Source organism: Fusarium subglutinans (genome assembly GCF_013396075.1).
Source record: "Fusarium subglutinans strain NRRL 66333 chromosome Unknown NRRL66333_c0000016, whole genome shotgun sequence".
NCBI lineage: Eukaryota > Fungi > Ascomycota > Sordariomycetes > Hypocreales > Nectriaceae > Fusarium > Fusarium subglutinans.
The window spans coordinates 46,006-62,045 of NW_023502079.1; the positions used below are offsets into that span (position 1 = coordinate 46,006).

The following is a 16,040-nucleotide window of genomic DNA, read 5'->3' on the forward strand; positions in this document are numbered from 1 at the left end:
TCTTTTCTTCCTCCCCGTCCCCTTTTCTACCTCTGACCTCTAACTAATCTAACCTCTCTCTCTCTCTCTTAAACCTCATCATTTATCCTCTTCCTCCCTCCCCCTCTCCTCCCCCGATTTTTAGTCGACCTCTTCTTCCCTTCCGTCTTCCCCCTCTCGTCTCGTCTCCCTCCCTTGATTACTCCTCCTCCGTCATTCGCAATTTGGTTCGTCCACAGACAACAGCCCTTACGTCTACGAAACCTCCATTCGACCTTTTTTGCACCAACGAGGAGACGAGGCCATCGCGCGAATCCAATTCCCCCTTTCGCGCGACTATTTCTTGCTCATTAGTAGTCTTTTTATTAGCTACTTTTGAGACGTCGCTGGTTTCCAGGGTCATCCGCCTATCACCTTTGGCTCCCAGAAATATCGAACTGCGACCATTAAGTAACGCTCTTTGACGTTACTCCGCCATTTTCTACCAAATCTTCGAATACAGGAATTTGGTTCATTCGGCCTCCTTCGTTGTGCTGGCTGTATTTGTGCGGCTTTATCGCCACCCAGGATCTCGTAGTGTCTTCGCGCATTTGTTGCCCGAGGCCTCAATCTTGTTTTAGGCATCTCGCTACACCTCACGGAACAAACTTTTGTGGTCATTGACCCTGAGGCGGAACCCCCGAACCTTGTTTCACCCGACTCTTCTTGAGCTCTTTATAGACAGTTTCTTCTGCGCCTGGTACCCTCAACTTTAACTTAGCTACACCGCTTTCACGACCGAGACCCACGAGCCAACGATTTGATGCCGCATTTTTAACTGCTTGTTACGCATCCCCCGATACCCCCTCGCGTCCGCATTCCTGACACTGCACATTCTGTACGTGTCAGCTTGATATAAATCCTCAAGAAAAGCAGGTGAAGTCGACTGCTGGGTAAAAACAGCAGCTATTTGCCAAGCTGGATCCCGTCATCACAATGTCGCAGCAACCGCACGATATGGGTTACCTTGACTATGGTACATCAACCAATCGTTCCCCGAACTCGAGACAGAACTATGCTACAGCCGGTGGTTTCGCTGGCCTCTCGCTACCTCGCCAGTCCCAACGTCCATTTGATGCTCCTCTAGGCTCATCTGCTCTTTACCCTGCCGACAGGATCGGAAGTGGGTACAACCACCGTGGTATGGAGAACATGGCTGGCATGCAGGGCTACATGCTGGATAATGGCCAAGCTTGGAACTACAACACATCTGGAGTCGCCACAGTCAACGGTGCCGTGAACGGCCCTGGACGACAACGAAACGTGAACCGACGAGCGGCTCTTCCCCAGGTATGTAAAAAATGGAAAGCTTATATGACTATGTCTGATCAGAAACAGAACTGGACCGATCACAGCGCTCTTGGTATTCATGGCAACCATGGAGGTCTCCAACCCTACCAAGGAGGCATGAACAACAACCCCATGTCAAATGGTAATCTCCGTGTTGAGCACCCCGGATCTCACGGCTCACCCACTGATCTCCGATCAAACACCTCAGACGCCGACCAGCTTATCCCTACAGCTATTGTTATTAAGAACATCCCTTTTGCCGTTCGAAAAGAGACCCTGGCTTCTATCATGCTTGAGATGCACCTCCCTCAGCCATATGCCTTCAACTACCATTTCGACAATGGCGTCTTCAGAGGTTTAGCTTTTGCGAATTTCCAGTCTGCCGAGGATACACGCATGGTGATTGAGGCGATGAATGGCATGGATGTTCATGGCCGTAAATTGCGCGTCGAGTACAAGAAGATGCTCCCTGAGGCTGAGAGGGAGAGGATTGAGCGCGAGAAGCGAGAGCGACGAGGCCAACTCGAGGAGCAGCACCGTGCACCCATGCTTCACCAACAGAGCTCCATCCAGTCACTCGGCAGTCTTTCACAGTCTCAAGCTAGGGGACCATCGCACCTTGGCATGCTCGAGGCATCTCGTGTTCAGTCTCCCGCACTGCCCATGCCAGGCGATGTTGATTTGAACGACCCCCAGACTCTCCAGTTCTACACTGAATTGGTCATGTTCCGTCGTGACGATTCCCAGGAGGTTTTGGTCTTCCCTGCTGGTATCGCTCCCGAGCATCGACGATCCATCCACATTCTCGCACACAACATGGGCCTTGAGCACCAGTCTGTGGGCGATGGCGAATCGCGCCAGCTCACGGTACTGAAGCGACAACAGCCGTCACCCACCGCCCATATCCACAGTCAGCCAGGCACCAACCTGGACATGCATAAGCGTGGCCTCAGCCGTGCTGCTACATTTGACTTTGCTGCTGACCGTGAGACACGAGCTGCCAGCAGCAATTACTCCCACATGATGGGTCGACAGGGTCCCACTATCGAGCTTCCCGGAAGCCCTGAAGGCAACGGCATCCCCAACAACCTTCGAGCCGCCAAGAGCTTTGCTGATCTGCGATCCTTCACCCCCAGCCCTTCGCAGGCTTCTTCCAGCTACCTTGGCCCTTCGGGAATGAACAACATGGGTGGTAGCTCGGCTTCTGCTCGCTTCGGTGACTACATGGGAGGTGCCATGTCACCTTCTGGCCACCCCGGCAACTCTGGTACCCCTGGACCCAAGAATGACTCGGCTCTTCTGAGCAGCCTCAACAGCCTGAACTTGGGCTATGACTCTGGCTCCATGCAGAACCAGGCGCGAAGCACTCCTGGCGCTATTGGCAGCCAGCGCCCCGGTAACAGCTCTAAGGGAGCACCTGAGCGACAGCCTCGCGGACCTGAGTGGGAGACCAATGCCGGATTTGCTGGGCGACGTGCCAACGGCCACGCCACGCGCGGTAGTGGTGGTACGTCAACCGAGTCATGGAACGATTGAACACTGGCTAACACAAGATAGACTCGTCCGACAACGGAGCGCGCGTCGGTTCAAGCTCAACCAACGCTTCGCGATATCACTGAGCGTGATTCCTTGGCCACCCCTTGACGGGTTAGGCTTCGACGACCTGCATGTCAGGCGCCGACTGCAACTGCGCGTATCATTACGGATTAACGACAATGACTACGACGCATTGATATTTTGCATCGCATTTGCTTTTATGACTTGTAATACCGACATACCTGGGGAAGTGATGGCAGGAATTTCACTTGTCTTGTTGAACCCCATTGCATATAGTTTACGTGGGAACGGTTTTATGACTTTTTGAAGATTGCGGGGGCCCGAGGAAGTGTGCGTGTGGCCAACATGATGACAGTTACCGATGAGAGAGAGCATGGGATAGGATATCTGGATACACAAATGTTTTCGACACAACTGGGCAACCAAAGATGTACAAGGTTACAGACTACAGACAGAAGCACTTGGCAGCACGCATAACCTGGAATACCCTCAGGACGTACGTACCCCCGACAAGACCTACGACCACTATCACCACCACCACTTGACGATTATGACGCTTTTACGACGTTACGTCTAGACAGCTATACCGGCTTCTCCTCATCAGGCTGTTCAGCGTCAGCGAATGGGAGGGGTTGCCTCGGCGACTTACAACCTACTACTATACCCACCAAATCAAATCAAATAATTTCTGTCTAGGCGCTGTTCCTGGCATGACCGCGACGATGAAGACGACACATTTGGAGACGCCCGAGTCCGGCTTTTGGACCAAGGGGCACTGAAAGGGGCCGATGGACGACGAGTGCGAAACATGGGTTATTTTTTTGGGTCGAAGGCCCGGCCCCGTTGGAAGGAAAAGAAAAAAGTTACAATATCTGGTTATCTGCATTACAGTTGAATTGTCTTGGTTCATGGTTCTGTTACTGTTACTGTTACAGTTTCTGTTTATCCGTTTTTTTATTTTTTATTTATTTTTATTATTTTTATGTACGGATGGATGTACAGGAGTGGTATTATTCTGATCTCACTTGATTAATTCTTGATCTGCCTGGTCGCGGTGACTGGAGGAGAGTTAGAGATGGGTGTTGGGACGGGATGCGTGTGGGCTATTTGGCTACTTATCGTTGACTGGAGATGATGTTTTGAGGAAGCTGTAAACACGAATAAGAGAACGAGCAGAGAGCGCCAAAGAGAGATGAGATATGCCTCGCCTTGCGAACAAAGTGTACTGATCAAGTAGTGATGTGCTGTGATGTGCTGGCTGTTTGAGTAGATGATATGTATAACCACCCAATGGATGGTTTAATCGCGCATGAGACCCGCATCTTTGTACCTTTAAACTCGAGCATCTGCTCATCTTGAACTCTTACTCAACTTGTATCGAAAAAGTTCAAGTCGTATGATGCAACTCATAACGTTTCGCCGAGCATCAACAAGACTTGATTATTAAGACATTTCTGCATCACGGGCGTTGATACCTGAAACGATCTAGTCCTCTCCTCTGATAGGGCGACCACTTTGAAACCTCATCCACCGAAAGCGACGTCATCTCCACTTGTAAGAGAAGCATTGACTGATGGTTGACGTCGTCTGTTCATCGTATTTATATATCCTCTCTTGTTTTTTCTTCTTCTTCATAATGGCGAGCTTTATCTCTTCATACCTACCGTTTGGAAGATCAAAGGACGAAAATATGCCGGCGCCTGAGAAGAATAGACAGTGGACCACGGGTCAGGATGGCCTTGATAAGCTTGCTTTTGGGGAGGGTGAAGTGCCCAAGCCGAAGGAGGGGGAGGTTTTGGTCAAGGTTCATGCTGTTGGGTTGAATTATCGCGATACTGAAGGTACGTTGTTCTGTTTGTCATGTGGAAAAAGAGGGTGATACTGACTGTTGGAAGTTATCAACGGTGATTATAACCACCATGCCTCTATTCAAGACACAGACACTCTCGTGCCTTGCTCCGATATGTGCGGCACCGTCATCCAGAGCTCATCGCCAAACCTCAAAGTCGGCGCTCGCGTCATGTCCATCTTTAACCAGACCCATCTCACAGGCCAAGTCACCGAGAAAGACATGGCCTCCGGTCTCGGTCTCCCTCTCCCCGGCGTACTCACAGAATATCGCTGCTTCTCAGCCGATGCTCTCGTTCCTGTACCCGATTATCTCTCCGACGAAGAAGCAGCGTGTCTCCCTATCGCAGCTGTGACAGCTTGGATGTGTATCAACGGCATGCGACCGCTCGGCGAGCCTGCTGATGGCACCAAGAAGATGGAAACTGTTCTTCTTCAGGGCACCGGTGGTGTAGCGATCGCGGGGCTGCAGATCGCCAAGGCAGCTGGGCTAAACGTCATCATCACTTCTTCATCCGACGATAAGCTCGAGCGCGCGAAGAAGGATCTCGGCGCCGACACGGGCATCAACTACCGCACGCACTGGGAGTGGCAAGAGCCCGTGATGAAGGCGACGCAGAACCACGGCGCGGACATCATCTTCGAGACAGGCGGTGCGAGAACACTGCGCAAGTCATTCGACTCCGTAGCCTTTGGCGGACTGATCAACTGCGTGGGCTATCTCGCCGGCAAGGAAGAGGAGCAGGACACTGGGGGCCAAGTGGGCGTGAATGTGCTCGCTCTGAGGAGGAATGTGACGCTCAAGGGGATTCTAAACGGGCCCAAGGATCGGTTTGAGGAGATGGTGGCGTTTTATGAGAGGCATTCTATCCACCCTGTTGTGAGCAAGGTGTTTGGGTTTGAGGAGGCGAATAAGGCGTTGGAGTTTCTGAGCAGTGGACAGCATTTTGGAAAGGTTGTGGTGAGGGTTTCCAAGAAGGAATAGAATAGAGGCCTACACGGATTATGATAGATAGATGCTTGATATAAGTGAGTGTCATTTGTGCTACATTACGTTGATATCGTGTTCGTTCGTTTTTGGCCTGGTTATCGTCTGATGTAACACCAGGATAACCTGTGAGCACAGTCTGACACCAAGGCACATCCATGGCCAGCAATTCTGGTTAGAGAGCTGTGTCGAGGTCTCATTATAATTACCATTGCGTTATCTGGTGTCTAGAAACCCCATGAACCCAGAAGTGAGAACTCCTTGTAATGTACAAAACCAGCACCTGACCCTCCTTATTCGTGCACGTACTTTCTATATCATGATTACAAAGTCTTTGGAACAACTCGCACATCAGAATCGACCAGGTCCAGCCTGTTGATCAACGGCGCAAAGATATAATCTTGAATCGGCTTAAGAACAAGAACAAGACGGTTGATACGCCAGCCCAACAACGGAACCAGAGCGCCGATGAAGGCATCTGTGAGGAAGTGGTTCGCAGTAGCGACAATGGTAATGAGCATGGCAGTCGGCCAAAGAGGAGCGAGTACACGCATGAATCGATGGGGAGAGAATCGACACATGCAAACTGCAAAGAAAAGCGATGTTCCAAAGTGTAAACTGGGCATCGCAGCGATCGTCAACTGAAACCGATTATTGTTCCAGACATTAGCCCCCCCAGCTTTACTATGTAGAACATCAACGAAGCCATATTGCTGCGGTAGTAACCGCGGGGGCGAGCATCGCCAGAGCGTTACGATGACGAAAGCAATAGCGTTATCGACGGCGATTGTACGACGAATTCGTTGAAAGGTCGAGGGTGGGAGATACGTGTAGATGTAGATGAGGAAGAGGATGCCGATGCTGATGTGGGAGTAGTATATCTTTGCGAGGATGGGCATCAGCCACGGTTGCTGGTTCATTATGTATGATTGGAAGTATTGCTCGATATCGAGGCCGAAGAAGGATTCTAGAGTGAGGATTTGAATGGCGTGGTCTCTGGCGCGAGTGAAGATTGGTTCGTTGCCTGCGATTGCTCTGGCTGATAGTGCACGAAGGCCTTGATAGATCCTACAATCATCAGTCAGTACACGTATAAGACAGCGTGCTGAGAGAGGTAAGTACCAGTATGTCAAGTTCCAGTACCAAATCTCTACCAAGAACGGAAACGCATTGAAGAAGCGAGATAACAGGATGAAGAACAAGTTTGGCGCCTTGCGAACTGGGCGCTCGATGTGTGGGAGGAGAGTGGGCTTCAGAGGAGGCGAGTCGACGTATCGTTGGTCTTCAACATCGTCTAGTGATTCGTTGTATGTGACGTGAGTGTCTCGTCGTCTGTTGATAAGACATCCTACAGTGAATGCAAAGACGATGACTTGAAGGCGTGAGTGAGATGTAGGTAGCTTAGGGTGTGATATTGACTTACACACTGGTTCGACCACGTTCTTTGAAGCCACAACCATGTTTGAAACGAACAAAAGTAACAGAATAAAATAGGATAAGATAGTAAACCCAATTATATATGATAAGGATGAAAGAATGAATAAAATACTGTGTCTATAAAAGAGGGTGATATAAAACTGCCCGTCAAGATCTGTCCATAAAAGGGAAAGGAAGAAGGGACGAAGGATTTAAGAACAAGTGACAGAAACAAGATAAAGTAAAGTCCTAGATATAAGTAAGTAGATAATAAAAGAAACAAATCTGCAAGCCAAGCCAAGCATAGACAAGACAAGACAAGGTAAGTTACACGGACAAGGAAACTTATTGGGGGGTGGTACCAAACAGGGAATAGAGCACAAGACACAGAGAGCCCAATATTGCATGTCACTCACTCACTCACTCACTCACTCACTCACTCACTCACTCACTCACTGCCATCGGAGAACAGGAACAGGAATACATACTCTAATCACACCCGGCGCTTGACCCTTCGAGGGGCAGGGCATGCTACCTATTCTATGGCTGTCTCAAGACTTCACATGCAGGAGACGACATATCCCTGCTCTCACAGTAAAAGAACCCCTGCTCCTCCAAATCTGTGGACACTGACTGTCTATCTATCCTCCAAGTCCAAGACTCCAAAGCCTCCGCGGATGCCGTCGGACTTTATAACAGCCAATTCGACCAAATCTCAATATCTATCTATATCCACATATCGATCGGTTCTATAAGCAGCACAATAATCTCACAGACAAAAACGTGTTGCAGTGGCTGAGACACAGGTAAGCTCACCTCAGCCATCCCATGCGGGTACGGTACGGTACAGTGCAATAAGCTTAACCAACACAACTAACTATATCTTTATTCCCAGTATATTACCCTCTGAAGCTTAATGTATCCAAACACCAATCTTGGCCGTCGAGTGACTACAGCGGCGCATCCCCCCCACCCAGCGTGACGTGTTGCCAAGTGTGAATATGCACGCGATCATCTTCTCAACACATACAAGGGTTACACTGAACCCAACATGGCGATGGATGATTGGGCAGTGAAATTACAATCATTATGGAGAAGACGTTGTGGGAAAAAAAAAGCTTGTTTTCTCTTGACGTCAAGCATATCCTATCATGATTTCCCGTCCGTTTGAGATAGAAACTCCGGCGGTTCGGTCTGCAATACCACCCCGAGATTCTCTACGCTTCCCGTGTCCGAAATCCGGAATGGGCGGAGGTTTCTAGGCCGGAGCTTCACTTCCTCTGATCGGAGTTGAAGGAAATGGAGTTTGGCGGGTTAGAAACCTCGGTATATGGAGACTGGGAGCTTGGTATGATCCGATATGGCACGACTATCATCTCATCACCAACATGCTATTCTCCAAGACATAGACAGTGAGGCTCACCACTATTGAACGGAGCCCATATTAATTTCGGATCCTGTGTAACTTGATATCATTTCGGCCCTGGTACCGACTCAAAATGATCAGTGGAATCAGATGCATTGTAGCATCACATCGAACCACAGATCCCGTGCCGAGTCTACTTGGTTGCTACCCCTTTTTCTAGGGCTGATCTGTCTGATACACTTATAAAAGCTTGTCTGACCTTAAAGGCTTACTTAATTAACGGCGCCAGGTTGGTCTGCCGAGAGGTGAGAGGCGAGAACATGCAGCTTGTCATCACTATTAATATCCGTACGTTCCGGTGTCTCCGTCCATGTACGTCTCGTTCTTCGTTCTTCGCTCTCGTTCTCGTTCCTCGATTAATGTCCATGTAGTGATCATACTTGTCCATATAACTGCGCCACAGAGATTATCTTGACAAGTATCTTGTTCATATTCAACCGTTTCGATACATCATCAGATCCAGTAACCAGAGTCAAGTCAAATCTCACTCAATTAGACATAGCTCATGACAGTATCCGTATCAACTCAAACATTAAATTATCAAAACTAGACCAAAGAGGAAGAAGAACAAGACATCGTCTTCTCTCTCCGCTCCCCCATTTCGTCCATTCCTCCGCCATCGCACCATCCTGTCCCTGTCCCTCCTCCCCTTTCTCCGGGGTATCATAGCATTTCCATCCCAAATAAGAAGTGAAATGATTTGAAATGAACTAAAGTAAAAATAGAAGAAGAGAAATAAACGAGTCAAAGCACCAAAGTATCCGATTACCTCCAATGCACGTTAAAAGGTTTCGCACGCCCGCAACATGATCCCAATTCCAGGCTGGCAAGAAAAACATTTACCATGACCCGAGGCCGTAAACATCTGTAACTTCCTGATAATGCACATGTATGTTCTGTCTTTTTTGTCGTATTCACAAATCGTGAATGCTTCCGAAATGCTCCCTTCCCAGCGTCATGTACACCGTTGCTGTTGCAACTTCTAGCCCACGTCAAAGTCTGCGCTTCCGCAGACCACTTCGTTAGACAAGTCGAAAGCTTGATCTGAGCGCCGAGTAGTTATCGGCGACCACATTCCTCCACAATTCTAAGCTGTACACAAACAGCCCTCGATTACTCGTAGCGTCGAGGGGCACCGAACGTGTCAAGCACGTGCTCGGATGTTCGAATAATCCATTCAAGCTTGGGTCTCTCGAGGTTGGTCAGGAAAGGATCCGTGGGGAAGCCATCCTGGATGCCACCGATGAGAGGCTGGATACGTCCAATAAGGAGCTGCATGGTCTGAGTCGTACTCTTGATCACATCGCGAGCACCCTGTTGTTCCCATTCCTATAACACGTTAGTTGAGGCTCATTATCTAGTATACAGTGCCGACTTACAAAAGCAGGAAGGTTCTCAGCAAAGGCCCGGAGAGCCATTTCAATCCATTCGACCTCCTCCTTGAGACGAGCGTTGGGTTTCAGGTCCTTGGAGATCGTGGCAATAACAACAAGCAACATCAAGGGCGGAAGATTCTCGAACTTGGCAGGGGGGAAGCGACTGAGGCAACGGCGGAAGATCTCTTCCTCGCGTCCACTCTGGATCCACTGGATCATGGCGTCCTGGTATCGATTCTCTTGGATGGCCTGCTCAACAATTCTGATGCGCTGCATCAAGTCGTGATCAGCCTCGGGCTCTGTCTGGTTACGCTGGCTGGCGTAGGCACCAGCAAGGGCGCTGACGCTGGAGGCCGGAGCGACGTAGTCAGATGCCTGCTGCGACGCTTGAGGGCTGTTCACTTGCTGAGAACCACGAAGGTACTGGGGGCTGCCCATGTACTGCTGTGCCTGGCTGGCGGCCTGGCTAGGAGCTTGACTAGGGTGGTAGCTACCAGTGTGGCTGGCCTGAGGGTGATGCTGGTTGGAGCTGGCATAGCCGTGATGGGGCATGTTCTGACCGTGTCCAACGTTCTGGGGGATACCGGAAAGTTCATGGACAGGCTGCTGTTTGAACTTGAGGAAGTCGGCCTGGAGCGCCGCCTGGGAGGCAGACATGGTTGTAACCATTTCCGAAAGACGAGTGACATGAGACAGAAGCTGGTCAATCTTGGCGGTGTCGGAAGCATGCTGAGCCTTCATGTATTCAAACTGGTCATGGTATTGCTGGTGAAGCTCGCCTGCGACACGTTGCGACGCCTGAGTTGCAATGTTAGTGAACGTCGGGGTGAGTCGCTGAGTCAGTGTAGCAAGAACTTCCTGCTGCACGCTCGTAGCAACCGAGTTTCCAACACGGTCGGAGATGGCCTTGATGAAATCGCCGGAGCGCAGGGATCGGTTGAGAGCATGAGGGAGGGAGCTTTGGATCTCCTTCTGCACTGTAGAAGTAAGATGAGGCTGCAGTTTGTTGTCGAGAAGATCGGTGACTGCGGCGCCGGCCTTGTCGCCAATGGCAGGGATGACGAGCTCAGTGAACTGGTGGTGAATCAGAGCCTCCAGGACCTTCTGAGTGTTTTCGTTCAGCACCTCCGAAACCATATCAAGGAGTTTAAGCTGGTGCTGATTGAAGTTCTCGTCACGGACGCGGATGTCGTCGTCAATCTTGCCGTGAAGGTTCTTGAACGATGACTTGAGGGTCTCGCCGACACTCACGGTGAGACGAGACTCAAGTCCAGAAATGGCGGCATCCAAAGCCTCACTAGAGACAGCAGGTGTAGAGGTGTTGTTCGCGGTCTTGGCATCCTTATTGCCAGCGCGAGGTGCAGCACCGTTAGTAGCTGTATCACCCTGGTTGGCAGCGTTCTTCTTCTTTCGCGACTTTCGCTCAGGCTTCTCCGACTGAGACTCCTTGGCGGATTGGACAGGCGTTTCAGCCTCCTTCGGCTCACTCTTGGCCTTGGCTGGTGTAGTCGATTCGAGTCCACGCTGGCTAGACTCGGCTTGGGCTCCTGGGGTAGGCTGGATGTTCTCCTTGTTCGTACCGCGGTTAACGACACGGACAACGGCGTCTCCATTGCTGGCTGGGGTAGGCGCCTCGGCGGGCTGAGGAGCCTTGAGCTTCGAAACAGTGACGACGCCCTGGGCAACGGCATCCACACCGTCGAGGACCTTGTTGTCCTTGGACCATCCGAGTTCGGTCTGCTTGACAAGGAGGCAAGCAACACCCTTAGAGTGCATGGCGTACAGCTCAAAAAGAGTAGGCTCATCGGCATCTTGAACCATGGCAGGAGTGCCAAGAATGTCAAGACTTCGCAGAATTCCCCGGTTAGCGAACGAGTACTCACGAACACCACTAATGACAGCGGTACTATCCGGCTGGGGGATGGAAGAGTCCTGAGCAATCAGTCGCTGGATATACTCGGCCTGAGATACACTCTTGAGGTTGTACTTGGGTGCGGACAGGTGCGCAAAGTAGATCGAGTTGCGCGTGGGGTGGCCAATGACAATCATGCCAGTGGCTGAGTGGTACATGACACTACAGACAGCATCCGACTCCTTGCTGTGGGGGAGGTTGAACTCCTGCACGGGCTTGCCGAGAGCAAGATCCCAAAGTTGCAGAGTGTGGTTCTGCTTCATTCCAACAATCATGTATCGCAGGGCACATCGCTTCTGGTAGGGTCGCTGCTTGTCGAGAAGAAGAACCGAAGTGGGCCAAGCCTTCTCACCTTCAGGCGTGGTGGCAAGTGTCATCAGGGGCTCCTTGACCTCGAGGTTGGTCTCAGCGGGCATGGGGGCACGCGGGTCGGAGCCCTCCTTGACAGCTGTCAGGTCTCGAACATCCCAGAACTTGACCCGACCAGACTTGTCAAGAGAGACGATGACCGAGTCGTCCTGACTAAAGGTGAAGTCCTTGCCGGCCTTACCAGTGTTGATCTTCAGAGAGCACTGTTTGGCAAGGGTTTCGGTGTCGACAACACGGTCGTGGCCAGGCTTGAACAGCTTGTTCTGAAGGATGTACGAAGGCCAGATGAGATTGATGGACTTGCCGCGGCCGACGGCAAAGTACTCGGGGTGAATTGTCGAGGTGCGGGCACGGGTCTTGAGAACACCACCAGGGGCATCACCCTCCTGGGAGCTCATAGGAGGCAGAGCAAAGCCATACTGCTCCATATGGGCATCTTCAATGTGATCCTTGTCGCCATCACGAATCTGAACCCAGTAGACGGTGCCGCTAATGCCAGTACCGATGATGGCCTCGCGATGAGCGCCGTCGTGGTCAGTGGGTGTAACAGACATGGCGACGTTGAAGATGCGGTCCTTGGTGTCAGTGAAAATCTTAGCATCCTTGCCATCCTCCTGTCGAATAACACGCAGACCACCCTGCTTGGACATGCCGTAGGCCATATAGTTCTCAGTGGCGGTGTAAAGGTTGCGATCAATCTGATCAAACTCCTTCTTGAGTCGAGCAATATCCATGATAGTCTCATCGCGGAACAAGGGACGTGGCTCGGTGCCCTCTTCCTGAAGAGTAATAGAGATCCACGGCTTCATGGGGAAGTTAAACACCTTGACAGGCGGGGTCTCCTTCTCTTCAATAACGACGATCTCGTCCTGGTCAGCGCTCTCCCAACTGTCAGCAACACCCTGAGCAGCCTCGTCAACAATCTCGCGAACAGTCTCGGCGACATCGTGTGGGAGGGCGTCCTCGAGAAGTCCCTCATTCTCGCTGCGGTCGAGCTCAGCTTGGATAGCCTGGGCGGCAATGTGAGCACTGTCCTCGAATTCCTTCTCAGACTTGGCGTTGAGCATATCGTCAAGGTCCTCGGCGATTTCAGCCTGGGCCCGTTCGTGCTCCGCGCGCTCAAGTGCCTCCCGGGCTTCATAATCAGCCTGCTCAGCAATGTCCTCGATGGCCTCTGCGACGGTCTCCTTGGCGGTCGAATTGTAGTTGTCGAATTCGGAGGTCGGAGGAGTACCCTGCTTCACCGAAGGGTGTGACTGCAGAGACGCGGTTCGGGTTGCCTTGCGACGGATCTGGTGAGGAGAGGTTGGGAGAGCAGCCCGGTCACTGCCAGCGCCGACCGAGTGGTCATGGCGGTGGGAGTGATGGGAGTGGTGAGAATGCTGGGAAGCAGCTGGAGAGTCCTTCTTAAGAATCTGGAAAGGAAGAGCTGGTGGCGACTGAGCAACGTGGCTCTGGCTCTGACTATGAGGAGACGACTGAGCAAGGTTTCCCAAGAGCTGCTGGAAAAGAGCCGAGGTGTCAGTCTGATCCTGCGAAACATGGTGGAAGGAGTCGGATGCGTGCGATCCTGCGTAGGAATCGACCGGGCGGTGCTGCTGATTCGAGTACTGGCTGCCATGCTGCTGGGGGTACTGCTGCTGATAACTGCCAGAGTAGCGAGCAGGTTCGGCGGGAGCCAAGTCGGGAGACTGAGGCGTGAGGTTGTTGGAACGCGTGGTCTCAGTCAGAGCCGATTGCTGCTGGTCGCCCTGGCTAGGCTTGGGGCGGTTCAACAAGTTGAGCAGATACGAGCGCGTATCGGCCGGGGGAGAACCGTTGCCAAAGGGTTGCTGAGGGTGCGGCTGCTGGGGCTGCTTGGGCTCTTCCGGCTCGTGGGCGCCGCGCATAAGGGCGGCCAAGAGACCAGTCGGGTCAGCAGAAGAAGGCGCAGGCTGGTGAATCTGAGCAGGGAGAGGGCTCTGGATGATACCTCGACCTTGCTGAGCATGCTGCTGGAATTGGTTGAATTGATGGAGCTGATGGTCCGACAACTGCTGGTGCATCTGCTGGGGAGAACCGGGTTCCTGCGGCTGCTCTTGGGCCTGCTGGGCCTGCTGCTGGATGTGAGCCTGGGCCCGATTGTGAACAGCTTGGCTCTGCAACTGCGAGCCACCTGAACCACTGAACTTGAGCAAGTTCAGCAGATTAGCGGTGCGATCCGAGTTATTGGAAGGCATGCTCATGTTGTTGACAGGCGGCGTAGGGGCCGGCGGCATGTCGAGATTGTCCATGGCGACAAGCCTGGGGTAGCGGTTGCGGTTGCGGACTCGAGAAGAGCTACCGCGATATTATGGTTGGGCTGTTTTTTTTTCTGAATGTGGATGATTCAGAGACGACAAGAAAAGGCGAACCCAAATGGAGGCGGGGACGGGGGACGAAAGCAAAAGCAAACGGGCCGAACAGATTCCGAGAGGACGCCAAGAGGAAGAACGAAAGGGGACGACGAGGGAGAGAAAAAGAAAGAAAAGAGATCAAGATGATAGAATGGAAATGAGTAGATGCGATTCTATCTTTTAATCTTTTTCAATGATGAGATGAAGTTGAGGATGAGGATAAAAAAAGGTGGTTGACGTGGGGGGAGAGAAAAAAACAAAAGTCGCGAAACCGATGATGATGACGGTGAAAGGTAAGGCAAAGCAGACAGAGCAGAGCAGCAAATCAGTGGCTGGTAGCGGTGGCAGCAGCAGTAGCGGTAACGGCAGTGCCGCAGTGGTACGGTCCCTCACTTTAAGCTGATGAGCTAAAAAGTCAGTGAGAGGTGAGGTTTGTGTGGGAAAGCAACAGAAGTGATCCCAAGCAATTATCTGTGCACCTCTGCTAGTGTTTGGGGCGGCCTCAGGAAACAGCTTTGCGCAATATCTTTTTGATTGATTGACGATGCAAATTGATAACCAGCTGATGTTTAGCTGCTGCTGGAGCCCAAAGCTGCTTGTTGTCTGTTGCCAGTGCAGAAGCCCACGTTGCCCAATGCTACAAGCAGTGCAATCCAATGCAATGTAAGGCAAGCCAAGCGACGGCACGGTACCGAATGTTGAGGTGACGGGAGGGAGGGATGGATGTTTCCACCTCACTCACTATTCCCCGATTGCAAGGTAACACATAGAGCTAAAGTACCTGGAGGGAGTGAAGGAGTGACGTGGTTGACTGGGGCTGGTTGGTTTGTCCTCTCTGTGTTGTATTTGCTGGTACCTCAAACTGCGAGGATAATATCGGATGATGTCGTTGAATATCATCTACCAACGTTGCATGGGGAAAAAAGCAAAGTTCATAAAGTTTGTTTTTTTATTTATCGAGTGTTGAACAACCTTCTATCAATAGCATCGAATCTCAAAAGTGGCTGATGCAATGTAAAGCTCTCTCACTCAGCTGTGATACATACAGACATGGATATGAGTGAACCAGTTCGGCAAGGTAGAGTAGCGCCCAGACTGCCAGCTGTCAAAGTCACCGCCTCTTCAAGTTCTATTGGCCAAGGCAATGAATCCAGATCTCAGATACATATACATTATTGGTGACTCATATACCAAAGCAGAGCAGCCCGAGATTCGGTTCGAGCCTGAAAGAACTTGAGATCCTGGCTTTTGCATATGCAGCAGCTGCTGTCTTGAGTCCCAACATTGTTGAAGAATTTCTGAGACCAGCCTTTCCTTTCCTTTCTTTTCTTTTCTTTTCTTTTCTTTTTCGAGACGACATCCTTGAGCTCTTGGATGCCTCGACTATTCAATTACATAATCATGAACTGGCAGTTCCAGAAGAGTAAATGATTACCCAGTTTGAAGATGGTCATTCAGGGACAAA

The 16,040-nt window shown here is 51.2% G+C and overlaps 4 protein-coding genes across 4 annotated transcripts; 2 read left to right on the top strand and 2 right to left on the bottom strand.

Moving 5' to 3' along the window:
• Window positions 1-954: 954 nt before the first annotated feature.
• FSUBG_1839 (PIN4) lies at window positions 955-2,927 on the top strand (the record flags this gene model as incomplete). Its single annotated transcript, XM_036679547.1, has 3 exons — window positions 955-1,308; window positions 1,357-2,815; window positions 2,866-2,927. The coding sequence occupies 3 exons, from the start codon at window positions 955-957 to the stop codon at window positions 2,925-2,927; spliced, it is 1,875 nt and encodes a 624-aa protein (XP_036542482.1).
• Window positions 2,928-4,501: 1,574 nt separating this feature from the next.
• FSUBG_1840 (alcohol dehydrogenase) lies at window positions 4,502-5,698 on the top strand (the record flags this gene model as incomplete). Its single annotated transcript, XM_036679549.1, has 2 exons — window positions 4,502-4,706; window positions 4,806-5,698. 2 exons carry the CDS (start codon window positions 4,502-4,504, stop codon window positions 5,696-5,698), a joined length of 1,098 nt encoding a protein of 365 aa, XP_036542483.1.
• A 326-nt stretch (window positions 5,699-6,024) lies between these two features.
• FSUBG_1841 (uncharacterized protein) lies at window positions 6,025-7,161 on the bottom strand (the record flags this gene model as incomplete). Its single annotated transcript, XM_036679550.1, has 3 exons — window positions 6,025-6,769; window positions 6,824-7,073; window positions 7,125-7,161. The coding sequence occupies 3 exons, from the start codon at window positions 7,159-7,161 to the stop codon at window positions 6,025-6,027; spliced, it is 1,032 nt and encodes a 343-aa protein (XP_036542484.1).
• A 2,495-nt stretch (window positions 7,162-9,656) lies between these two features.
• FSUBG_1842 (uncharacterized protein) lies at window positions 9,657-14,473 on the bottom strand (the record flags this gene model as incomplete). Its single annotated transcript, XM_036679551.1, has 2 exons — window positions 9,657-9,872; window positions 9,923-14,473. The coding sequence occupies 2 exons, from the start codon at window positions 14,471-14,473 to the stop codon at window positions 9,657-9,659; spliced, it is 4,767 nt and encodes a 1,588-aa protein (XP_036542485.1).
• Window positions 14,474-16,040: the final 1,567 nt, after the last annotated feature.